The 25,618-nt window shown below is 39.3% G+C and overlaps 4 protein-coding genes across 5 annotated transcripts; 3 read left to right on the top strand and 1 right to left on the bottom strand.

The window, feature by feature from the left end:
* Positions 1–97: 97 nt before the first annotated feature.
* On the top strand, positions 98–7,516 carry tgm1l4 (transglutaminase 1 like 4). Its single transcript, XM_079477786.1, has 13 exons — positions 98–238; positions 786–978; positions 2,037–2,288; positions 2,367–2,485; positions 3,064–3,171; positions 3,366–3,543; positions 3,923–4,061; positions 5,339–5,531; positions 5,656–5,809; positions 5,954–6,238; positions 6,324–6,484; positions 6,598–6,734; positions 6,817–7,516. The coding sequence occupies exons 3-13, from the start codon at positions 2,042–2,044 to the stop codon at positions 6,959–6,961; spliced, it is 1,866 nt and encodes a 621-aa protein (XP_079333912.1). The 5' UTR covers positions 98–238; positions 786–978; positions 2,037–2,041; the 3' UTR covers positions 6,962–7,516.
* Positions 7,020–11,542, bottom strand: LOC306906409 (E3 ubiquitin-protein ligase TRIM39-like). Of its 2 annotated transcripts, XM_079477788.1 has the most exons (7): positions 11,503–11,542; positions 9,198–9,748; positions 9,016–9,111; positions 8,703–8,939; positions 8,490–8,625; positions 8,288–8,314; positions 7,020–8,176 (listed from the first exon to the last, which is right to left on the bottom strand). In XM_079477788.1, exons 2-7 carry the CDS (start codon positions 9,744–9,746, stop codon positions 7,587–7,589), a joined length of 1,635 nt encoding a protein of 544 aa, XP_079333914.1. In that variant the 5' UTR covers positions 9,747–9,748; positions 11,503–11,542; the 3' UTR covers positions 7,020–7,586. The 2 variants fall into 2 exon arrangements, with proteins under 2 accessions (XP_079333914.1, XP_079333913.1); XM_079477787.1 differs by lacking the exon at positions 11,503–11,542 and having other exon boundaries at positions 9,198–9,824.
* Positions 11,543–11,929: 387 nt separating this feature from the next.
* lmnl3 (lamin L3) lies at positions 11,930–16,800 on the top strand. The gene is made up of 11 exons (XM_079477785.1): positions 11,930–12,465; positions 13,184–13,340; positions 13,488–13,613; positions 13,797–13,967; positions 14,281–14,406; positions 14,514–14,734; positions 14,991–15,213; positions 15,283–15,390; positions 15,478–15,597; positions 15,693–15,794; positions 16,362–16,800. The coding sequence occupies exons 1-11, from the start codon at positions 12,086–12,088 to the stop codon at positions 16,401–16,403; spliced, it is 1,776 nt and encodes a 591-aa protein (XP_079333911.1). The 5' UTR covers positions 11,930–12,085; the 3' UTR covers positions 16,404–16,800.
* Positions 16,801–17,933: 1,133 nt separating this feature from the next.
* syap1 (synapse associated protein 1) lies at positions 17,934–25,575 on the top strand. The gene is made up of 9 exons (XM_079478583.1): positions 17,934–18,276; positions 19,389–19,507; positions 21,288–21,354; positions 21,441–21,514; positions 21,604–21,743; positions 22,145–22,293; positions 22,384–22,445; positions 22,523–22,664; positions 22,805–25,575. The coding sequence occupies exons 1-9, from the start codon at positions 18,135–18,137 to the stop codon at positions 22,927–22,929; spliced, it is 1,020 nt and encodes a 339-aa protein (XP_079334709.1). The 5' UTR covers positions 17,934–18,134; the 3' UTR covers positions 22,930–25,575.
* Positions 25,576–25,618: the final 43 nt, after the last annotated feature.

The raw sequence follows: 25,618 nt of genomic DNA, 5'->3' as shown, positions 1-25,618 counted from the left end.
CATTTTATCAAAGACCCAGCCTTTAAAATGCATATTAAAAGCTTTTCATCCAAATAAAATCAGTAAAACACTTAAGTACAATTAAAAATGACGTTAGACGGGACAGACAGTTCACATCGTATTGATCTGCTTGTTTTCTGTGTGATTCTAGAGATGTCAAACACTACTAGACGTCCAGCGGTCAGAGCGCCTGCGTCTCGAGCAGCAGATTCTTCAGACAGCATCTCTGTATCTCCAGGTGAGGAAGATGAGGATGAGTGTGGTCTATTGATGACGATGTCATCAGAGCAGTGATTTCAGGATGGGCAGATGAGATTTGATGGTTTAAGACTCAAAACAAGTCTCTCAGGTCTGTTCTCATGTGATAAAAAAATAGCAAATACCTATAAAGGACTGAACGTGGAATAATTAAGCATCATTTGAAAAGATAAACCCATTCTGTTCTGAGCTCAAAGAGCATGTCGGGCCGGTGGTGTTCATCATTATACATTTTTAGATTTTAAAAAGATCAAGTTAACTCAATCAAAGTTTTCAAACCAGTACGACTTGATTTTGTCTGTGATACAGAACAGAACCTACAGCCTGTGGCTTCTGAGGAGTTCTTTATTAATCGTCAAGCTTATCCTAGATCATCTCAACACTGCCTGACAAATAACTGACATCTTACTGCCTGAAGACAAAAACAATGACACTATAATGAAGCTTCGCTGGAGGGTTTCGACAGAAACTCTCGGTTGTTTTCTGAGCCGGTGTAAGTTCTTGATTGTGTTGTTTTTGTGTCTCAGACTCTCTCTTGACGGTCCGTTCCATCGATCTTCTAAAGTCCAGAGACGGGCCGAACCGCAGAGAACACCGCACGGACGGTTTCATTCATGACAAACTGATCGTCCGCAGAGGTCAAACCTTTCAGATGTGGATCGACCTCTCGCGACCTTTCAACCCTAAAACTGACCGTCTGCACCTGGAGCTCCGGGTTAGGTCAGTGAGTTAGGTCCAGATAATTGTGTTGTTGTTTTGATTTCCGTATGAGAAGAAAAACACAGATGAGATCTCTTTAATGCCTCAAAAAAATTGAAAGTTTTGCATAAATCTCATCTGCGTCTCAGATATTTCTCCTGAGAAAAAACACCCAGAAACTCCATCTGTTGTGTTGTTGAATAGTTTTTTTGTATTCATCTGTCATCCATAACACTTTGACAAAGCAGGCGCTGGGAAATGAGAGTATTGTCATGTTTTTGTTGTGTGTTTTGTGAAGTCACACATTGTTTGAATGGAAAATCAGTTTAGTCACAATGAGAAAGAGAGAGAGAGGTCATGGAAAAAAAGAAGATTAATGTAAATTCTCTAACATTTCAACCGTTAAATCAATTATCCGTTAAACTATGTTTATTCAGACTGAAGAATGTATTTATCATTCATTCCTGCGTCTCATGAGTCATGTTACGCTTGGATTTATGCCAGACTCATTGTTATGACATACTGTATAATCCAGGATTATCTGCCCCTCCTAAATCTTTATTTTCTTTACACTAATAGTAGAATTAAAGTGGAGTCAATGACATGATATCATGAAAACCATTAAACTGAAAGCAGAGTAAAGTTTTACAATCCCATGAGAAAAATACGCCATCATACTTAGTATTACATAATAGTAAACCATGGTAATTTTTAGTGAATACTTTGGTATACTTCAATATCAACTATGGTAAACCGAGGTTAACTGTAGTAAATACTGCAGCATACTTTAATATTTACTACAGTAAACTGTGGCAGACCATAGCAAACACCACAATATATTTTAAGATGAACTATTAAATATTCAAGTATACTGCTGTATTTACTACGGTTTCCTGTGGTAAACTGTGGCCAATACAGTAGTACGTTTCAATATTTACTATAGTAAACCTGTAGCATTCTGTAACTCATTCATGTAATACATTTTGTGGTATACTAAGACGTTTTTCACATCAGCTGGATTAAATCAGGTTATCGGTGATCTCTGATGCTCACATCTTTGTGTTTCGTTTATGACACAGATTACATGTTCACGAGCGTTGGAGGTATTCGCATCTTGGTTTGGTTAGTGGATGATCTGGAAGACGGCCGATGGGAGATGAAGATCGTGGAGCAGAAAGACACAAAGATCAGATTGTCAGTCAACACTCCAGCCAGCGCTTCTATTGGCCAGTATAAAATCTCTGTGGTGACGTATTCACGGAAGGGTGGGATGATATATCCATACGCTCAGAATAATGAATTCTACGTGCTCTTTAACCCCTGGTGTGAAGGTACACAGACTCGTAATAAAACTCATTTATCTTTATGCACTGCATGAAAATAACACTGCATGTTAACATCTCTCTCAGATGATCCGGTGTATTTAGATAGTGAAGCTGAGAGGAGAGAATGTGTTCTGAATAACATGGGAAGAATTTACTACGGTACAGAGCAGCAAATCGGAACCAGAACCTGGAACTTCGCTCAGGTGAGAATTGAGACGAGTATTATACTTCCACAACAATATTCGAAGAGTTTATTTCCAAAATAAGAGAAATATGCTTAAAATTCGTGTTTTTTATTGTGCGTTCCAATTAACATCAATCAAACTGCATTTGGTTTGTTGTGATTTAAGCAATAAAAACTTGATAACAAAATCAAACATGATTACATAATAAAACATGATTATCTCATTTTGGAAACAAACTATTCATTTGAAAACACATTAAAACATTCTTGTGTTTGGCATAGATGTGTACTTATTATAAAACGAACCAAACACTTTTAGACATGTTGATTTCAGTCAGCTTGGACTTATTTGAATGCATGTTTTGTTTGATTTGAAATTACATCCATATTATTGTCATAAAAGAAAATAATTTCTTTAAAGAATCCTACACAAAATCTTAACTGAATGGCACCATTATAGGCTACATTATAGGCACGCATGGCGTTCATATATCATTAATTAATATACTTAAATGCTTTTTGATACTGTGAATGATTAAATTATGATTTTATTAAATATGCGGAGATGTTCTGACTTACTAACTTTCTCTGTGTCAGTTTGAAGAGGATGTTCTTGAAGCTTCTCTGTTCGTGTTGGAGAGATCGCGAGTCTCTGTGACGTCATGGGGTGATCCGGTGATCGTGTGCAGAGTAATATCCGCTCTCGTGAGTTTTATTCTTCATCGGAATCTAGAATCGACATTATATATTTACATTCATGCACAGGCGGCACACTTTAATCTAATCTAAAGTAATTTAATTGCTTATTTCTGTGGGGTTATATATGAATATATTTGTATTTGCATTACTACACGCAGAATACGACGTTCAATCATTTTTTCATCACTTCGCTGTGATAGGTTAACACTAACGACGACCAGGGTATACTGGAAGGTAATTGGTCAGAGAGTTTTGAGGGCGGGACCGCGCCGACGGCCTGGAGCGGAAGTGGAGACATTCTGAGGCAATACTACAAGAGTTCAGGAACGCCCGTGAAATTCGCCCAATGCTGGGTGTACGCTGGGGTCACAAACTCAGGCGAGAACACGTTAAAAGACACGAACACATTAGCAACGGGTCATCAAATACTAAAGAGACGGATGCCTTTTGCCATGTTACAATTCGCTAGTTGCACAAGATGGCGCCGGTGAGCTTTCAAGGACGCAAGATAGGGCAGAGTCATTTCCGGTCGTTTAAAACGTCATATATAACCGAGATGACAGATACTCTTTACATAGCTGCGCATTTCGTTAAGTCAAAACAACTTGATCGCGTCACACGACCGGAAATTAGTCTGCGGACTCCTGGCGTCGCGAAAACTCACTGGCGCCATCTTGTGTAACTAGCCCGTCAGTCAGGATGAAAATCACAACTTGAATGTCACTGTGTATTTCTAATATATGTTTCTCTCCTTCAGTGTTGAGATGTTTGGGAATTCCTACCCGGTGTGTGACAAACTTTAGCTCCGCTCACGACACAGACCTCTCCATGACAACAGACATTTACATCGATGAGAAACTGGAGGTCATTAAAGAACGTACGAATGATTCTGTGTGGTACGAGAAACACAAAGATCACAAGTTATTTACGTCATTGTCGGCTCATTCTTCGCCATTTTGGCTAGTGTGGGTGCCGGTGGACATTACGCCGATCAGAGACAGAGTTTATTTGAATATCTTTGCGCTTTGAAAGGCTTTACAGTCATTAGGTAGATGATATATAAGAGCGGTTCTACACAAACAGAAACAACAATAATCGATTAGAAGGTGAACTGAAATATCAATAATAAACGAAATCTTTCTTTCACGTGACCTCGTGAAGATCGTTACATATAGCCTGAATCACATCAAAGAATAAGCTTAATTTTCAGTGTTAAATATACTTCACTATTTAGTTGTTTCCGTGTTTTCATAAGCATTCACGAGCGCCGGACTTACCATTGGTTTTGACTGGTCTCCAGCACAGAGGCCCCGCTCTTCAGGGGGCCCCGCCTGCTCTCGCTCAATTGATTTGTTTAGTTATTTACCAGTTTTTTTATTTTTCCTTTAAACTTTGTTCATTGGTCTAGCAGGATTCAATAGCACTGACTTATGTAAGGAATGATGTCGATTAATTGGCTTAACTTTAATTGGTCAGTCATGTTGGCGTTTCCTGATTGGTTATTGGTGGATTCTATCCGTCACGTTTACCGCAGTTGAAACCTGTCTATATTAATACACGGTTATAATGGCTGACAAGCACTATCGCAGTGCTACGCTAAAAAGAAAACATAAAACTGAGAGACAGGAACACGAAACACCATTTAGTGAAATTGAAATAATGATTCTTTACACCTATGGCACCACACCTTGATCTTTAGGCAGAGAATCCATAGGAGGACAACCACCTACTGGAGGAAACCGCTGGAGCTGTGTGAGATATTAAGTATTGACAAAACATAGGAACCAGTTGGTTTTAAAAAAAATTACATTCTTGTAACTAAAACTGTAGAGTTTATATCCGGATTTTTTTATGTTCCACAATGTTTATTGTACATCGTCTAAAACGTAACATTAAACTTTCTGGAGTGTACTGAAGTGCAAGATTCCATCTTCTGTATAGTCATTAATGACAATATTTATCCATCAATTCATGTAATGTTGTAGTTATTATTAATCATTCTATCTAATAAATATGTAATTTAACAAATCTATATAAAATTCTTTATTCATCAAAAAAATCTTCTAAATTAATCCATCTACGTAATGCCTTCCAGAGCCGAGAGAGTGTGCTAATCTATAATAAAGTCCGCCTTTTCTACAATTTCTCTCACATTTTCTCTCTCTCTCCACAGGAACTTTCATGTATGGAATGAGTCCTGGATGACACGTCCGGATCTCCCGGTGGGTCATGGTGGGTGGCAGGTGGTCGACTCCACCCCTCAAGAGCCCAGTCAGGGTTCCTACCGCTGCGGTCCGACCTCTGTCACCGCCGTCCGTAACGGACAAGTCAACCTGAAGTACGACACACCGTTTGTGTTTGCTGAAGTGAGTCCTGTCATCGATACATCAAATCTCAAACGTTTCTCAACTTCGTAAAGTTTCAGATGTAGAATGTGTGATAAGTATTACTTGTTATTTGCGTCTGGTTAAATTGAATCGTGTGTTTCAGGTAAACAGTGATAAAATCTTCTGGCAGAGGAAAGCTGATGGCAGTTTCTCTCAAGTCCGAGTGGAGAAGCATTCCATCGGTCAGCGCATCAGCACTAAAGCTGTGGGCTCAGACATGCGTATCGAGATCACACACCTCTACAAACACCCAGAGGGTAACAAAACATCTCCAAATTCACTTTATCTGCATTGTTTTTAATAATTCATGTTTGATGGGACTCTTCAGACTGGAACATAATCATATCAAACACCAAACACTGACATATAAATGTAACTTACACAGTTCCATCATGTTTCAGGTTCAGAGGAGGAGCGTATGGCTGTAGAGACTGCCAGTCGTTACGGCTCTAAACCCATGGTGTACCCATTCCCCTTGGCCAATGACGTGACGGTTGAAATCATTATGGAGGGGACGGGGCCTCGTATGGGATATGATGCCAAACTGAGTCTGGTCCTGAAGAACAGAAGTTCAGTTCAGCGCAGCACATCACTTCTGTGTGAGGTGCTGGTCATGTATTACACTGGAGTTCTGAAAGGATCGCTGAAGAAAGAACGTGTTCCTGTCATTCTCAAACCTCAAGAGAGTGAGGATCCGTTGACTAAATCACCCAGTTTATCTGATTCAGAATAAAGTGTTATTTGTGTCATATGTTCTCGTGTGTTCTTCAGTCAGATCTATTCCCTGGATCCTGCAGTATGGAGAGTATATGAATCATCTGGTGGATCAGGGAGCTCTGATGCTCACCGTCACCGGACGAGTCAATCAAACCAAACAGATTCTGGCCACTCAGTTCAACTTCAGACTGCGAACACCAGATCTCACCATCACTGTGAGTCAAATACAATCATTCATCATCTGCATCTGACGGGGAGAATCTCTTCAAATGTGTCTGTGTTTGTTGACTTGTGTTGATGAAGTGTTTGTGTTTGTTGTGTTTTCTAGCCTGTGGGAGAAGCTGTGATGGGTAAAGAGCTGACGGTCAAGATCTCATTTCAGAATCCACTGCAGCAGGTTTTGAAGAACGTTCAGTTCCGGATCGAGGGATTGGGAATGCAGAGCGTCAGAAAGATCCTCTATGGGTGAGAGCAGGTTTAATATGTGATAAATGTGTTGAGTATGATGTTCATGGGTGTATTATTAAAATGCTTGTGTGTTTGTCAGTGATGTGGAGAAGCTGGCGACAGTGACACTGATGGAGAAGTTTGTCCTTGTGTTCTCCGGCCCTCAGAAGCTTCTGGCATCGATGGACTGCCGTCAGCTCACTCAGGTGCACGGAGTCGCTGATATTGTGGTGAAACGACAGTAAAAAATAAACTTTATTTCATATCTGTTTGCTCTGAAGGACAGTAAACACACTGAAGGATAAAACACAGAGATACATGTTTATTTGTGCTCGGAAGAATGACATTTGTAAGCAAGTTTGTCACCAATAAAGATCCCACAGAGTTAATAACACTTACACTCTGTCTGTTTGTTTACACAAGTGTAAGTTTATCAACTCAAATCATTCTTCAACGTCCATAACAAAATACAAAACAGTATATAATGTCTATATAAAATGTAAAGTTGAGAAACTAAACACATTCTTACCCAAATATTGTAATATATTAAAAATATATATTTATTTTACATCGGGTGTTTTCTTAACTATTTGTGAAAGTGTAATGATAGTTCTGCATGATTTATATTTGTAATTTTATTCAAGGTTAAATACATTCTTTGGCTAAATTAGGTTTTGAAACTGAACATCATTTTTATCCTTTTCGTGAGATTGACAAGTGTGGTGTGAAAAGAGCCGTGTAAAGACTCGTATAATCGTCTTTTGTGTTTCCCAAATAAAACATCACATTTAAGTGGAATGAAATGAGGGCGTGATGATGTCATTTTTGGTGAACTATTCCTTTAATCTTTTCAGATTCTTAGTGGAGTGGTTATTCATTTAATGTCAAATTATTTAAGTCAATAATTGACTGGTTCATTTGTTCACGCACAGGTAGGATGATCAGAGGCTTTGAGTTTGTACCTTCATAATTAAGAGAAGGGCTGAAGTATGGATAGAGAGTTTCAGTGAAGGATAGACCAGTGAATGAGTAGATATGAGCTCTGGAGTCCACATCATAGAAAGAGACCAAACCCTCCTCATAATCCACAAACACACCCACCTTCTGTGGACTCACACTCAGAGACAGAGACACGATAGGATCATCGAGAGCTTCATATTCATTCTCATTCCACAGAATCACAGCCCAGTATCCCTCATCAGGAGTCAGTGTGATATTTCCCTTTCTGGTTATAGATTTTCTTGCCACTCCTAAATCCCATTCAGTCTTTCCACTGACCTGAACCTCAAAATAAAATCTCCCTGATGAGAATCCCTCCTTTCCCAGAACACATGAACATTTATCAAATCTCTCTGGACGATCTGGCACGTCTTGCTTTATGTCTCCGTGTCTCACTTGTTTTCTATCATCAGACAGAATGAGTTTAGGATGAGCTGTATCGGGATCCAGAGTCACATCCACTGAAAGGAATCAGAGAATATCAATCAGAACTTGAGTGTGTGATATTCAATACAGTGAGTGAATAAACCGTAAATGTAAATATTATGTGTGTTTTTAGTGTTTATGAGTACCTGCAAACTGCCGCTTCATCATCAACACTGTCAACACAAATGACAAATACACATGAAGCCTACTCGATGGACACAACTTCAAACTTAGAAAATCACTTTCACAAAGTCACCAAAACTGTAACTAGAGTTCGTTGCTTTAAAGCTAAATATTTACTGAGATCATAGACTGGCATACACTAACAAATGTAAATCTATAACTTACCTGTTTGATCTAGTTTTTGATCCAGAGTCTGTTTCAGTTCAGTCAGATGTGACACAGAGTTCAGACTGTCAGAAGCATCAACACTAATGTCAGAGCTGTTCTTCACGTTGACAGGTGTGCACAAAGATGAAGAACTCTACATGAGAAGACAGAAATCCATCATCAGATGAAGTGAAGCGTCATGAGGATGTTTTGAGATTGATGAAGAGTGACCTGTATGAGATGAAGATGATCTTCAGTGTTGGACATGATGTGCTCCAGCTCAATGTTTCTCTTCTTCAGTTCACAGATGTCCTGCTCCAGAACATTCATCGCATCTGCAGCGTGTTTCTCTGCTCTTTTCTGTTTCTCCTCCATCATCTTCAGTACATCACACTGACAACTCTCAATGGAGCGGATGAGATCTCTGAACATCTCCACACTGTCTGCTTTCTCTTGATCTGTCTTTCTCTGATACATCACACATCATACATCACGCGTACTGGATTTATTTCTATATATATTTTTCAGTTATATTTTCACTCACCTTCATCAGCTCTACTGAGTGTTTATTGTCTTGAATCTTCTTGATTCTGTCCTGAATCATCTGCTGCACGTCTGTCTGTGTCTTAACCAGCTGAGTCTATAGCGAAAGAGAGAACATCACATTTCATCACATCAGTTCCTTCTTATGACAGAAAGAACAAAAGGGTTGAAAGTATTTCTTGCCTTCCTATGTCTGTTCTCCTCCTCTATAGAGATAGTGTCGTGAGTCTTGTGATCTCCTTCAGTACAGAACACACAAACACACATGTGATCATCTCGACAGAAGAGCTCCAGAGGTCTCTCGTGTTTCTGACATATATAATCATCCAGATTGATCACAGGATTGATCAGTGTGTGTTTCTTCAGACGCTGGACTCTCGTGTGAGGCTCCAGATGATTTTGACAGTAAGAGCTCTGACACATCAGACACGTCTTCAGAGCGTTTTTCTTCTCAGTACAGATGTCACAGAAAACATCAGGTTTATCCAGATCAATCTTTTCTTTAAAGTGCTCAATGACCTCTCTGAGCGTGGTGTTGATCTTCAGATCAGGTCTCTTCGTGAATGTTTCTTTACAGAATGGACAGACGCAGTTCTCTGGGATTTTCCAGCATTCGTTCAAGCAGTTTTTGCAGAAGTTGTGTCCACATGGAGTGGTGACTGGATCATTGAACACATCCAGACACACAGAACACTGAAGCTCTTCATCTAATGGACCACTAGAGGACGCCATGACTGAAAACACAAATTGTGTCATGGAATGTCTATAGTCAAGCAACAGCAGGGACTTTAAATCGAATGTTAAATATAGTTTCTGTTCTTCTGGGTCGGTTATTATCTGCATCGTGATATGTTAAGACTTAAAATCGTTTTTATTTGATAGGCCCTTCAGCATCCAATCATTTTTGTTGTTATAATCTGAAAGCATTTTCAAGCCTATGATGCAAACAAAAATGTTCTTGCATGCAGTAGAATTATATTTGTAAACTACATGAGTAAATGTATTCCTCTAAATAATACTTTAATAAAGTAGTCAAGTCAGCTTTATTTATATATAGTGCTTTTTACAATTTTCATTGTTACAAAGCAGTTGTACAAGAAAACATTGACTATAAGCAAAACATATAAGGTTATGCAGGTCAAAACACAGGTCAAATATCAGACACACAATAAATTCCTATATGCAGTGTTAATTAAATAAGACTATCAAATTCTAGCAGCCCCCCCCGGCCAGGCAAAACAGTGCAAAACAGTATGCAAACGGTGGCGAGGAACCCAAAACTCCATTGGAGGAGAAAAAAAAACTCTAACCAGGCCTAACCAGGGGATTCCAGTTCCCCTCGGGCAAAAACTGCAGCCTCTGCACAAGCTCGACGCCTGAGAGCGTAGTGCACGTGATGGACTGTAATACAAGAGAAGTTCACTCAAGTAGTGAGGAGCTAAACCATGTAGGGCTTCATAGAGAATGAGCAATATTTTAAAGTTAATGCGATGCTTTATAGGTAACCAAGGTTGACAGAACCACATTACATTTACATTTATGCATTTGGCAGATGCTTTTATCCAAAGCGACTTACATAGCATTACCCTATACATGTTACATAGGTATCTGCAATCCCCTGAGATCCAACACACAACCTTGCGTTGTTAACACAATGCTCTTACCACTGAGATACAGGAAAGAACCAGGCTAACATACTCATACTTCGTGCCGGGCCGTCATTTTAAATCTTATTTAAGCAAAGAGGAGCAACTATGTCTAGCGTTTCCTAGAAGGTGGCGTTAACATTTTCAATGGTAAAGTCAAGATCTTTGTCGTTATTACTCAAGCTAGAGATTTGAGACAATTCAGGCACATTATCAAGAAACGCACCTTTGATTTGCAGCCATAGGGCAGTAAAGCAAGCATGATACCAGATAATGATCCGAGATGTCTTCGCTCTGCTGAAGGATTTTTACGTCATTCACATTTATACCGTTAGACAGTATTAAATCTAAAGTATGATTTAATCAGTTCTTTGACTATTCAGGTAAATCAGCAGAAGGAAAACAGCTCACAGAGAGTAAATTCTTACTACAAACCAGTCTAACCTGTAGGTGAAGTTCGGTAAAAAAACAAAACTCAAAATTCATGAAAACCATCTGATGCTCATATGATGAAAATGAACATTCAGTTGAGTAGATTCTTATTTCTCATCTCAGAACGTGTGGAGAAAATACTTTGACATTATTATAATATTTATATGCGAGTATATTCATAAAGACTTCAAATTAAACCACAAAATACATCTCACCACCAACTAAAACAATGTAGTTTATATAAGCTTTGTTTTTTATTGACCGTGTTCATTTGATCTGTAGCTCAAGCCTGTTTCTCGGCATTTAAGTTGTGTAACACCATCAAACTTTCCTTCACACCAATTCTTTAAATTATTCTTCGACAATATTTCAGGATAAACTGCTAAACTAGCAGACAGTTCTTCACTTACCTGTGTGTGAATCTCAGCTGTGTTCAGTCTCAGAGAATCCGAAAACAGATTCTGATGTTCGAAGAATTTCAACTCACCTGAAGTCATGGCCACGCCCACTACCTACCTGTCCATCAATGAATATGCATTTCTGTGGTTCTGTAACCAATCAGCACTATTGCGTATTTTGTATACTACGTGGTCTCATTCAAACATGATATGCATTCAGATTTATTGTTATTTATTTCAATTCTGTTTTTATGACGGGTACCAAATCACAACAACGATTATGTGATTATGATTGTAAATGAATGATTATACAAATAAAGTCGTTCGACAAAATGATGTTTATCCCGGTGAAACGCGTAAAATGTTTGCTCTTGATGATTTCGGATGAAGCTTTGCTCGATGCGCAGTCTCTTTAAATCCGGCGGAGGTCCGGTGATGTGACGTCACGCCGCAGCTGACCGTGATGAAGCGCGATTGAGTTTATTCCTCTCCGTGAAATCCTGCGACACGCTCGTGATATTGACACTCCGTTTCACGTGTTCGAGTTAATACAGTGTGCGCCTCCGTTTATTCCTCAGCATCGCGACTCACGGCCATGATCACCTCCACACCGCTGGACTGCCGCGCCCCCGCCGCCGCGCGCTCCTCCTCCAGGCGCAGCGGCGCGTCTCCGGCGAATGTCAGCCCGACTCGTGTCACGCGCCTGCAGGAGAAGGAGGACCTGCGGCATCTCAATGACCGTCTGGCCAACTACATCGAGCGGGTTCGGCTGCTGGAGAACGAGAAGTCCTCCATGCAGCTCCTGCTGGAGGAGAAGTCGGAGACGTCGGTGCGCGAGGTGGGTAACGTGCGCCGCCTGTACGAGACGGAGCTGGGGGACGCGCGCAAAACTCTGGACGCGACCGCGAACGAGCGGGCCAGACTACAGATCGAGTTGACGCAGCTGCAGGAGGAGCACAGGAAACTCACAGCCAGGTTCTCGACATTGTTTTAAACACTGTAATATTAACGTAACTGTGCAAGACGCAACAGGTGAGTGTATGACATCGAAATATCGCGAGGGTGACTCGAAAGCCTTTTCTAGATTGTTAACTCTCGCGATATTTCGATTGTCTAACTGCGTTCATTTGCAAGAACTGATAACTCCGTTTTTATTTATGTTCAGAAATCATGGTTTTATTGTGTTGTTTTTGTCATTATTACTTAGTCTAGTTTGATTTATAAAAACCATGATTTTAGATGATCAAGTTATTTTTTTGCAAATAAAGTCTTCATGTGTATTTATGTATCTAGACGTTTTTTCTGCATTCATTTGTTGTTATTATTTGATTTCTATATTGTATAATAATGTTGTAATGATTGACGTTGATAAGAAGTAATGTGGTCCTGTGATGAGGGGCTCTCATAACACCTTCAATTAGATGAAATGTTTGTGTCATTTAACATAACGTGGTTTATAATTTGTGCATTAACTACTTAAGTACTTCATTGTGTAACTTGTGTGAAGTATACATCAGACATGCAAAGTATAAACTATATCTCTTTAATATCTTAAGTTTGTTACTTTATAGAGCTATTTAATCTGGTAAAGTATGGTCTTCGGATAGATGGATGAAAAGAGACATGCAAACTTTGCATCTCTTTGTCTTGTTGGTGTTTTAACATTCAAACGTTCTGCTTTTTGTTCTCTCAGGAATAATAAGAAAGAGTGTGAACTGAACACGGCTGTCGGTCATTGGCGGAACCTCGAAGCCGCTCTGAACTCTAAAGAAGCAGATTACACAAATCTACTGTCCACCAACCGCAGACTCGAGAATGACATTTCTGACCTCAAGACACAAGTGTCGAATGTAAGTCTGAACACAAGTGGCAAGCTTAAAGGTCTGTACGCGTGTGGACATCAGTCTGAAGATTTCCTTTAGCTCCGATGTCGTTTCTGCACCGTGATGTTGTTGTGGATTACAGTTATTTCACTTTATCAATCGTTTATCTTCCAGCTGGAGTCGGCCCTGCAGAACGCCAAGAGTCAGCTCAACGCTGAGCTGCTTCGCCGTGTGGATGCTGAAAATCAGATCCAGACGCTTCAAGAGCAGCTCGACTTTCAGAAGCATCTCAGCGACCAGGTCAAAAATATTATACATGATAGCTTTTTATGGATTTTTCTTAGACAGCATCTTTACTGACAACAGTGACAGATTTGGAAACCTTAAAATTGATTCTGGAACAAAGTCAGAATCACAGCAGCAGTAATCTGGGTGACTTGATAGATATGTGTTTTTTTTTTTCTCTGTGTGTTCCGTGTTCAGGAGGTGCGAGAGATGCGCAGTCGTCACGAGAGCCGGCTGATGGAGCTGGACACGGGCAGACAGAAAGAGTTTGAGGGTAAACTCGCTGAAACCATGAAACAGCTCAGAGAGGAACACGAAAGTCACATCCAACAGTACAAAGATGAACTGGAGAAAACCTTCGCTGCTAAGGTACAACAATCACAACACGCACTATCTGTATTTAGGTAAACAATTATTACTCTAAAGTGAGAACAGGGAATTAATTCAACAGCACATCACATGTGTTTGATGATTTATGTGACTCAGAGTGAGTTGAAGGGCAGGTCAGGTGTAGTTCAGGGCTTTGAGCGACAGGGGGCTCTCGAGAGGCAGCACGAGGCAGTAACCTTCACACACCCAGTTCCACATCTTTCTGTTATGGTACCTCCATCTCAGAAGCACCAGAAATGCTCGAGGAAATCTCACGGATGTGTACAGTAACAGTACACTGTGTCTCTTGCAGCTGGAGAACGCGAAGCTGACGGCGGTCAAGAACAGCGATTTTGCCTCTTCAACGAGAGAGGAGCTGGCGGGTACCAAACTCCGACTGGAGGCTCAGTCTTCACAGATCAACATCCTCCAGAAACAGGTTGGGAAAGAAACATTTTAATTTCATAGTAGCTGACTTTTCCAAGTGAAATGTTTCTCAGTTTTTTACGTCTTTCAAGTCTAACGTTCAAAGTGTTTGTGGATCAGAATTCTGAGTTGGAGTCCCGGTTTCGTGAGCTGGAGCAGATATTGGATCGAGAGAGACAGATCCATCAACACAGACTCTCTCAGAAGGATCAGGAGATGGCCGACATGAGACAGCAAATGCAAGATCAGCTAGAGGAGCACCAGAACCTTCTCGATGTCAAGCTCATGCTGGATATGGAGATCAACGCTTACAGGAAGATGCTGGAGGGCGAGGAGAAGCGGTGAGACGCCATCATTCCGCCTGACATCAAAAGAGCTGGAGATGACATTTTTGCTACTCACGCTTTATTACTTATTCCATTAAACACAAAGTAAATCTGTTTCTGTCGGAACGAGAGCTTGGGAACGTATAATTACATATGTGATCCAAACTGCTTACTTTAATCTTCAGAAGTCTCTACACACAAAGTTAAAAATCTTCCCATTAAGGAAAGTTTCAGGTCACTTGAATCTCCTCTGTGTGTTTGTCTCCCCCAGATTGAATCTTTCACCGAGTCCGGTCCAGCAGTCGACCATCTCTCGCACCCACTCACATCCCGCTCGCAAAAACTGGGCGAAGAAACGCAAGCACGAAGGCTCGAGTAGCGGTCTCTCACCCAACTACAAGTTTTCCCAGCATTCCTCCTCACGAGGACACGTGTCCATAGATGAGATTGACCTGGAGGGAAAGTTCATCAAACTCAGGAATAATTCTGAGCAGGTACAATGTTTCTTCAGTTTCATCACTTTTAATACTTGTTGGCCTACATGTGTTTACCTGTCATTCTAGGATCAAGCACTGGGCGGCTGGGTGTTGAGGAAGAGTCAGCCGGACGCACCTGATATCATCTTCCAGGTCCCGTCCTCTTGTGTACTGAGTGCTGGTCAGATGCTGACGGTAAACACATTTTGTCGAGTGTGATGGAGGTGTGTCAGGTTTGCTCGTGTAGCTCTTTAACAGGTTGGCTGTGATGTTCGTCTTCAGGTCTGGGCAGCAGGTGCAGGTGTGGAGCAGAACTCTGTATGCGATCTGGTGCTGAAGACACATGACACGTGGGGTCCGTTTGGTGAAGTCCGAGTGTCTCTGATAAACCCACAGAATGAGGTGAGAGACATCTGTAGAAGACATTTGATGAGGTGTTGTTCGGGTTTGGTATGTTCACTTATCTGTGTGTGTGTGTGTGTGTGTGTTTTAAACAGGAAGTGGCAGAGTTCTGTCTGGTGTGTGTTCAGGGACGAGCTGATGAAGATCCAGACTGTGATGAAAACATGGTGACGCCTGATATTCACCTGCGAAGACAGGTAACATGAATTAATTAGCTGAAAATGACACTTCTGTCATGACTTATTTTCATGCTGCTGTTATCCACAACACGTGTTATTGTTATTGAACAGCTAACAGAAGCTGCAGACTTTAAGGGTGAACCGTCTCTTTATGAATGTGTTGCTCCGTGAGTGTAATGATGAAGCGCTGATGTGTGTATTTGTATTCTTATCACCTCTCATGTGAAAGTCTAAAAGACGGAAAAAGAAATGTTGCTCTCTGTCCTGATGCGTCTCAGAGCAGACGCGTCCGCAGGTGAGATGGATGCAGTCGGCTGCGCTGATGTCATCTGCTGAGTTTGTGTCTGTTAACACAAAACAGTTAATCTTCTGTGATTGGACGCTTGTTGCTTGGTTATTTAATGAAGTAGTAAATAAAACTTTCATTATAGAATTTGAGCAGCATCTGGTCATGGCTTCATCCGCTTTGCCAAGACACGAGAGTTTGTCCTGCATGCCAAGATTAACCTGCATTGTGTGAATGTACCAGTTTCCCGAGGACGCTTTCACACACTGACTGTCTTGAACAGATCTTGTGTGTTTCAGGTTAAGACTCATCATCAGGACGCCAGCTGTGTGGTCATGTGAGAGACTCGGCTGCACCATCCAGCAAGAATTTAAAGAGGATCTGTACGTTAACTTATTGCATAAATGTCCTGTCAAGAAAGTTTCGTTTTTACATTGACTTATTTGTTGCTGTTTGTTCTACTAAATAAAACTGAAATAAATGAAAGAGTTGTTATTAATAATAAATGCATTTTGAGAAAAGACGATGTTCAACCACCTGGTTTTGTGTTGGAATAACAGACTCCTTAAAGGGAAACTTCACCTAAAAATGAAAATCCTGTTATCATTTACTCATCTTTGAGTTATAAATTTAACCAGACAGATTTGCCCACCATGACTGTAGTAGGACAAATGCAATGGTAGTCAAAAGTGCCCCAGAACTGTTTGCTGTCCTACATTCTTCCAAATATCTTCTTTTGTGTTCAACAGAACAAGAGAAATGATAAACATTTCTTACAATGAGGGTTATATCTGTCAGGTTATAATCAATTTTCCAAATATCTTTCTCTGTGTTCATCAGAACAAAGTCATTTATACAGATTTTGAACATCTTGAAGTTGAGTAAATGATGACAGAATGACAGGGTCTTTTGATTCATACAAAAGTGAACATTTTGATGTTCTGGTTTCAGTTACAACACTGTTCTCTTCTGTGACGCACCAAAGGAGATTTGGGTTAGAATGTCTCTATATAGAGAAGGAGAAACAAATTCATATCAATGTTCATGGATCAAGATCATTAGGATTTGCCTGAGATCTCATTTTGTGTTTCATCCAAGATAAACTATACAGATCGAAGTGAGAATAGCAAAGAATCACAATGTTAGTTGTGTTCGTCATTTGTATGTAAATGTGAAAACTACAGACACTTTTTAAGATTCTGTTCTGCTCGTGTTCTTGTCACTGTGTAAAATATATAGGCAGGTTGAGCCTTTTTATTTTTTAAAGTAATTCATCATACAACGATATATCGAGAATACAACTGAAATGCATTAATATTAAGACATATATATATATATTTTAATAAATAGAAATAGAAATAGAACAGATCAGACAATAGACCAAAATCTTTTGGACAAAATCTAAATACACAAAAAAAGAGCATCCTTAAAAACAAGTTAAAAACAACTTCTGCATACATGTTAACAACTTAAAATTGTGTTGGTTGTTTATAAGCAATAGGGATTTTATAAGTTATCCAATTTTAACAAAAATAAATTGCAGTTAAGTGCAGATATTATATAGAAATTCACCACATAATCAAACATTTTACATTCATTAATATACAAACATATAACATCTTCAAGATATCACATATAAACAATATTTTTATGGGAAAATAAAAAGGAGCAAACATCAGAGCAAAATTTAAGGGTTACAGGACAGTTATAAAATAAATGAGCCAATTTTCCTCCTGCCTATTACAAAAAGAACACGTATCACCAATATCCGTAAATTTAGATCAAAATAAATCGCAAGGGTAAATATTGTGTAGAATTTTAAAATGCACTTCAACATTAAGACATAACGTAACAAAAGAGTCTACAACAATACAACAACTTCCGAAGACGCTTCTTGGCTACAATTCCTCCATGCGGCAGGTGTCGCTGTTGAGCTGCAGCAGCTTGTGCGTGTGACGACAGAGGAAGATGTCAGCTGTTGTTGTTGATGTGGCTCAGGCACGGGTGTGAAACATGGTGTAAAATAAACACATTAAATCATTAAAGTGAGTCCAGGAATACAGACAGACGACATGTTCAAGAGCTGGAGCTCGTGGCTGGGCGCGGAGCCCGTCAATGAAGACAAACCGGAAGCGACAGAGGAGCAAAACAACACAGGTGATCAGACAGAAGATCAGACGCAACAGATCCTGCAACAGGCCCAAGGCCTCAGCGGTGAGATACACACACAACGCTTTATATGTTGATGTATTATTATAGTGTGATATGATGTTAATGTCTAGAGAGACTGACAGGCGTTTACCACACGTACAGCACTATTTCATGTGTTATTTCATTATAATCATACTATAATTACTATAGTATTCTGTATGAATGAACTGTTGTGCATTTTAAATCACGATCATCATTGCGTACCACAATGGAACAGCATCACCGCCGTGGTGGGGGTGTTAGGGATTGACAACATGACGTAAAATAACTCAACTAAATTATTTAAGATTTGACGTCAACGTATTGTCATTTTACACCTTTGAGTTCGCTTGGCTTTCTTAAGGTTAATATTTGTATAAACGCATATCATACATACCTTTATATAAGATGTAATATTGTAATATATTGAATCATGAACTTGGGCTGAAACGATTCCTCGAGTAACACAAATCAACGTTACAGGGATGTACAGTTGCTCATGCATTTGTCTGCGTCTGCCCTTTATGTGGACATGAACTCCATCTCCAGAGATGCTCTGGGAGTTTATTTCACGAGCATTTTATTGTTTGAAACAACCTGCCAAACTGAAGGTCTAAACTTGGTATTTTATGTGGACAAATATATAAGAAACTAAAACTAATTTAGATACACGTAATGCATCATGCATAATATCATGCTTCGTTGTTTAGATTTGAAATTATTCAATTTTTAGGAATGTTTCTTATTTATACATTTTTATTATATTGCATTTTGAATATAACATGGCAATGTAATGTATTCAATGAGTTAACTTTTCACAGATATTATTAATGTTTGCAATTTCAGCAATACAACATATTTTTTCTAAAAAGGAAACCTATTAGTTGTTCATTTGGAGAGACCTGTCTTATCTTCTCTTGTATATTTAGTTAAGCAAAAAGTATTTATTATCCGAATACCCGATTAATCGATGAAATAATCAGTAGCGTACTCGATTACTGAAATAATCTGCGGCCCTGTATTGAACTGAACCCTTCTGATGTTTGCAAGATATACAACAAACAGTGCCTGTGTGATGGTTGATTTCAGAGTCATTGATTCATGTATTTTGTCTTTTAACATGTTTGTCTTGCCAGGCTTCATTCTGAACTTTGCGAGTTCTGCCACTAAAAAGATCTCAGAGTCTGTGGTGGGGACGGCGCACACTATTAAGAAAACAGTGGAGGAAAGCAACATCGATGGCATCATTGACAAGGTCAGGCTTCATCGATTACAGATGGATTGATGCAGTTTATAGTGTTATGTTAAAATCTTTTCAGGTCAGGGTTTTTCCTGCATAGACAAATTGGGGCGACCGCCTCAGACAGGTGATGTCAGGTGTCTTCACAAGAAAACTGCATTTAACTGACTGTCATTTGTAACTGCAGTTGCAGCATTACGCTACAGTGGAGGTGTTGTTTCGTTGTCAACACACTGAGGCGCTAAAAAGAGTTGCAGAACAAGACCTAGCTGTGTGTTTGTTTTGCATCAAAGTATGTTTAGTTTCTTGAAATGTCTTAAATTTACATGATGTCCATCATTGTGATGTCTTCAGCTGTGCAGTTGGATCGTTGAATCAATAAGCGATATTTCATACAGGAGCAATAATAATAATAAAACAATAATACAATAGGTGCTATAGCTACCGTAATTAAAAGTAGATGGATTGGTGAGCTGAAACGTTCCATAGTCAAAACATGATGAGGTTTATTGCAGGTTGAGGTCCGGTACAAGATTATGATGAAAACAAATAAAACATTAAAGAAAAATGGAGTCACTACACAAACTATAAACTGTACTATAACTTAAATGTGCTTTCACTGTACGTTGTTACTGTATTGACCGTGCTACTGTGACTATGTCAAGGTCAACAAAAAGGGAGCGTCCTGTCTACTCAACCTTTACTCCCCTGGCAGTCCAACACCAAAATGCTGGTTAAATACACATACACCAGTGACGTAATTGACAGACAGGAAGTTACATTTACAAAATAATAGACATGGCCATTCTGGCGCCTACAGGTGCTTATACAAAGTTACTAGTTTCAACAAAAGCCAGACCACTACCTGTTGAGAGAAGAGAGAGGGTTTGTGTACTTTTCTTCATTTGTCTGTCAAGTATTCACAGAAGAGATGGTTTTAAGTCGTTTTTTGTGAGAGATGTGGTTGACCGGACTGAGTGAGTTAGAATTTAATAGTTGTGAAGGAGATTAAAAGCCCGTATGAGAAGGCAACACAAGACGCCGCTGGTCTGCTGACGCAGGGTTCTTGATGGAGTGTAGGAGGGTGTGAAACTATGCCGGTGCAGATCCAGTGATAGTCCTGTAGGCAAGCATCAGTGACTTTAATCTGATACGGGCTGCGGTAGCCGGTGGAGAGAGATGAACAGGAGTGTCACTTAAGCCCTCTTGGGCTGTTGGATGATGAGGCGTGCTGCTGCGTCTTGAACAAGCTGAAGTGGTTTGATAACCTTTGCATGAAGACCAGCAAGGAGAGCATTGCAGTAGTCCAACCTTGAGATGACCAGGGCCTGGACAAGGAGTTGTGCCGCATGCTCCGTGAGAAAGGGTCTAATCTTTCTAATGTTGAATAAGGCATATCGACAGGATCGCGTTGTCTTTGCATTGTGATCATTGAAGGACAGCTGTTCATCAAATATGACTCTGAGGTTCCTGGCTGATTTGGAAGTGGAGTGATTGTGGTGTTGCCAAGTTGGATGGTGAGATCGTGTTGCACCGTGGGGTGTGCCGGGAAACACGAGTAGTTCTGTCTCGGCCGGGTTCAGCTGGAGGTGATGCTCTTTCATCCAAGCGGAGATGTCATCTAGGCAGACTGTAATGCAAGCTGCTACCGTGGTATCGTCTGGGTGAAACGAGATGTAGATCTGGGGGTCGTCAGCATAACAGTGATGCCAGTATGAAGCCGTGTGCCAGTATGATGGGTCCCAAGGATGTTGTGTTGACTGAATTATCGTTTGTTTTCATATTTGTTCTTCAGACCATTCTGGGAGATTTTCAAAAAGAACAAGAAAAATTTGTCCTAGAGAAGAATGCAAAGAAAGCAGGTATGGGAATGTTTTCACTGAATTTGTGCTGTATATTTGGAAATGATTGTTTTCTACAAACACACCTCTCAATCTTCTGTGTTAAGACGCAGCGGTGCCGCCCTGGGTCGGATACAACGAGGAGGAAACCATCCAACAACAGATCCTCGCATTATCAGCTGTGAGTTTTACACCGCTGACATTCACTCAAACTTCACTTAACAGTGTACAAGAAGTAAAACAATGTCTCTTTTATTTCTTTTCAATCAGGACAAGAGAAACTTTCTGCGTGACCCTCCGGCTGGCGTACATTACCATTTTGACTTTGATCAGATGTTCCCCGTTGCATTGGTGATGTTACAGGAAGATGAACTGCTCAACAGAATGCGCTTTGACCTCGTCCCAAAACAGTGCGTGAGACCGATATTCAATCTGTACAAACATTCAACTGATAGTCAAAGTGAGATAATTACAAAAATAACAGATTGTTTGAAACAATCTGTCGAATTTAATGATTCATGTTCTTCAGCACAATGTGAAAATGCTTTTACTTTTGATTGTTGGCAAAAAAATCATATCAATTTTACATCATGGCATTTCATTGATCGACATTATAATACCTTTAAAATTGTGTTCGGCAACATTTTAAATCTGATTTTATCAGTGTGGCTTAAGAGACTGCATTAAAGCGTTTTAAAAATCTTTTGATTTTGATTCACTCTTAAGTGAATTTATTGCTATAGGGATAACAGTCCATGTTAAATGAGAACATAGGTGTGTAAAAGAGTTTGTGTTTGTCTGTGTTGATCAGGGTGAAGGAGGATGTGTTCTGGAGGAATTATTTCTACCGTGTATCTCTGATAAAACAGTCGGCTCAGCTCACAGCTTTAGCGGCTCAGCAGCAGGCGGTAGAGAAAAGAGAAGAGGCGGGATCCACCCCGCTCAAAGACACCAGCTCAGGTGCGTCATGGTATACACCACCAGTCAGAAATGAAGACAAGCAATGAATCGGGCTCTATAAATAAGTTTTGAACATTTCTTTTTTCACAGAGTCCACTATTAGACCCAAAACACCTCCTGTGGCCATCAACACTAAACCCAAATCTAATGAGGTATTACATTCACCCTCAGACTGCATTATTAGCACCAGTTTCATTCATGACATGCTTACAGTGTGTGATGTTATCAGGAAGAAGAGGAGATCTCCACCAGTCCTGGAGTTTCAGAGTTTGTGAGTGACGCGTTTGACACCTGTGACATCAACCAGGATGACCTGAGGAAAGAGATGGAGCAGCTGGTGCTGGATAAAGACAAACGCTCTCCACCGGACGGTGAGTTGGATACCCACGAGTTACGTTTTGGATTGACATCTTACTTTAATGCATTCTTGGACATAATATGAACCATTCATCATTGCATTCAACCATTCATCCCATTTTTATGCTTCGACTCTGATCTCTCTCTGTGTTAGATGAGACAGCAGATTGGGAAAAGGAGCTCCAGCAGGAGCTGCAGGAATACGAGGTGGTCGTCGACCCTGAAAATCGAGACGATAACTGGGACCGTGAGATTGAGGAAATGCTTCAGGCAGATTAAAAACGTGACGGCGCCCAGTCTGGTGTGGAGGATTCACTGCCACGCTGCCGAGCGTGAATGAAGGACCAGCCAGAAATCCAGCACATTCATTCAGGACGCTTTTGAAGGCCAACATCTCAACGCTGGCTTCAAACATTATCTACTCTTTCATAAATCGGAATGAGCCGAGTTATCATGATATTCAATACGAAAGTTTTCTGCTTCAAATAAACAAGAATGAAGCGTGATTATTTAGCGGTAGAGGGCTTCGGTGGCCTGCCAACAGTCCCTTTAGAAACCTTTGAATCGGTTAATCTTTCCTACCCTTCAATAAATACCCATTCAGGTATAAAAGAATATCTGCAGTTATAATATAATTTCAGCTGCAAGCAAACACACAGAGTGTTTATAAACCTGTTTCTGTAGGCCTCACATGTTTCTTTACTCTCATTCCTGTAGTTGGCATCTCTGTTGTTTTTATTGATGTCAATTGAGTGTCTGTATGCCGTTGACGGGGATTAAGTGAATGTTTTCTTACGTTGTCCAATATCAAATCAAATTCCATGTATGTTTATTAGAATATTTACATGTTCAGGTGAGATGTTTAATATAACTTTTCTTTTTTTATTTTAACCTTGTCTCATTCTTTCAATCATGATTTTGTTGCCATTTATAACAATAAAATTAATGTCTTTATTCTTGTCGTATTTCCTGACAAGAATAGTTTCAGACACAGTTCAATACACACTTTAATGCCTTCTAGATAATGAGCTAAAATATATTTAACAGCATAAACCGTGAAGTTTATGTTATGGTATGTCTGTGTTGGCCATTTATTAGTGTTTACAAATACGCATGTGAGTTATTAAACGGTGTGCCTGCTGGTTTATAGTGTCTACCTAAGTATCGTAATGTTTTTTACGCACATATACATTATTTAATGTTTGTAAAGGGTCATTCCTATAATCTCCTTGAGCATGTCACTGTGCACGTAGACGTGATGACGTCATTCGGGTTGCCAGATTGACCACAAACTCAAAATATTCAATGTGCTTCATTTTTCAGTGTTGGATGCTGGAATGTTTACTTATGTCACTATATATGGACTATATATGTCACTATATATGGACTATATATGTCACTATAGATGTCACTATATATGTCACTATAGATGTCACTATATATGGACTATATATGTCACTATATATGTCACTATATATGTCACTATAGATGTCACTATATATGTCACTATATACGTCACTATATATGTCACTATACATGTCACTATACATGTCACTATACATGTCACTATACATGTCACTATACATGTCACTATATATGCACTATACATGTCACTATATATGCACTATATATGTCACTATATATGCACTATGTATGTCACTATATGTGCACTATATATGCACTATATATGTCACTATAGATGTCACTATATATGGACTATATATGTCACTATATATGTCACTATATATGGACTATATATGTCACTATAGATGTCACTATATATGTCACTATAGATGTCACTATAGATGTCACTATATATGGACTATATATGTCACTATATATGCACTATATATGTCACTATAGATGTCACTATATATGTCACTATATACGTCACTATATATGCACTATACATGTCACTATATATGCACTATATATGTCACTATATATGCACTATGTATGTCACTATATGTGCACTATATATGCACTATATATGTCACTATAGATGTCACTATATGTCACTATATATGCACTATGCATGTCACTATATATGCACTATATATGTCACTATACATGTCACTATACATGTCACTATATATGCACTATACATGTCACTATATATGCACTATATATGTCACTATATATGCACTATGTATGTCACTATATGTGCACTATATATGCACTATATATGTCACTATAGATGTCACTATAGATGTCACTATATGTCACTATATATGCACTATGCATGTCACTATATATGCACTATATATGTCACTATAGATGTCACTATAGATGTCACTATATATGTCACTATATATGTCACTATATATGTCACTATATATGCACTATACATGTCACTATATATGCACTATATATGTCACTATACATGTCACTATACATGTCACTATACATGTCACTATATATGCACTATGCATGTCACTATATATGCACTATATATGTCACTATAGATGTCACTATATATGTCACTATATATGTCACTATATATGTCACTATAGATGTCACTATATATGTCACTATATATGTCACTATAGATGTCACTATATATGTCACTATATATGTCACTATATATGTCACTATATATGCACTATACATGTCACTATACATGTCACTATAGATGTCACTATATGTCACTATATATGCACTACATATGCACTATACATGTCACTATATATGCACATGTATTTATTTTAATGCATTTAGAAATGTAAGTGGCACAATATATTTGCCGGGTCAACTTTGGTTGTTGTCGTGTGGTTTTGATTTCCTTTTGTTTTATTTTACTGTACGTGTGTTGTTAAAGAGAGTTTATACTTTATTGTGGTGTTTTTATTGCGCGTCTGATGTTATTGATGGTTTTGCTTTTATTTATGGATTTACCAATTCTGCGGGATTAAATCATTTTTGTTCATGTCGTTTCATTGTGTCTGTCGTGTTAGAAATATTATGTCAT

Source organism: Barbatula barbatula (assembly GCF_947034865.1).
Source record: "Barbatula barbatula genome assembly, chromosome: 17".
In the NCBI taxonomy this organism is placed as follows: domain Eukaryota; kingdom Metazoa; phylum Chordata; class Actinopteri; order Cypriniformes; family Nemacheilidae; genus Barbatula; species Barbatula barbatula.
This window is presented reverse-complemented; position numbering and strand designations above follow the sequence as displayed.

Excerpts from the sequence above, each read along its gene's own strand:
- LOC306906409 (XM_079477787.1), bottom strand. The coding sequence starts at position 9,770 with ATGACACAATTTGTGTTTTCAGTCATGGCGTCCTCTAGTGGTCCATTA. Across the intron at positions 8,940-9,015 it reads ACTCAGTAGAGCTGATGAAG|AGAAAGACAGATCAAGAGAA; the intron begins GTGAGTGAAAAT and ends GTGATGTATCAG. Across the intron at positions 8,315-8,489 it reads TCAAAAACTAGATCAAACAG|TGTTGATGATGAAGCGGCAG; the intron begins GTAAGTTATAGA and ends TTGTGTTGACAG.
- tgm1l4 (XM_079477786.1), top strand. The coding sequence starts at position 2,042 with ATGTTCACGAGCGTTGGAGGTATTCGCATCTTGGTTTGGTTAGTGGAT. Across the intron at positions 5,532-5,655 it reads CACCGTTTGTGTTTGCTGAA|GTAAACAGTGATAAAATCTT; the intron begins GTGAGTCCTGTC and ends CGTGTGTTTCAG. Across the intron at positions 6,735-6,816 it reads GTCAGAAAGATCCTCTATGG|TGATGTGGAGAAGCTGGCGA; the intron begins GTGAGAGCAGGT and ends TGTGTTTGTCAG.
- syap1 (XM_079478583.1), top strand. The coding sequence starts at position 18,135 with ATGTTCAAGAGCTGGAGCTCGTGGCTGGGCGCGGAGCCCGTCAATGAA. Across the intron at positions 21,355-21,440 it reads GAAGAATGCAAAGAAAGCAG|ACGCAGCGGTGCCGCCCTGG; the intron begins GTATGGGAATGT and ends TTCTGTGTTAAG. Across the intron at positions 21,515-21,603 it reads AGATCCTCGCATTATCAGCT|GACAAGAGAAACTTTCTGCG; the intron begins GTGAGTTTTACA and ends CTTTTCAATCAG.
- lmnl3 (XM_079477785.1), top strand. The coding sequence starts at position 12,086 with ATGATCACCTCCACACCGCTGGACTGCCGCGCCCCCGCCGCCGCGCGC. Across the intron at positions 13,341-13,487 it reads TCAAGACACAAGTGTCGAAT|CTGGAGTCGGCCCTGCAGAA; the intron begins GTAAGTCTGAAC and ends TTTATCTTCCAG. Across the intron at positions 13,968-14,280 it reads AGAAAACCTTCGCTGCTAAG|CTGGAGAACGCGAAGCTGAC; the intron begins GTACAACAATCA and ends TGTCTCTTGCAG.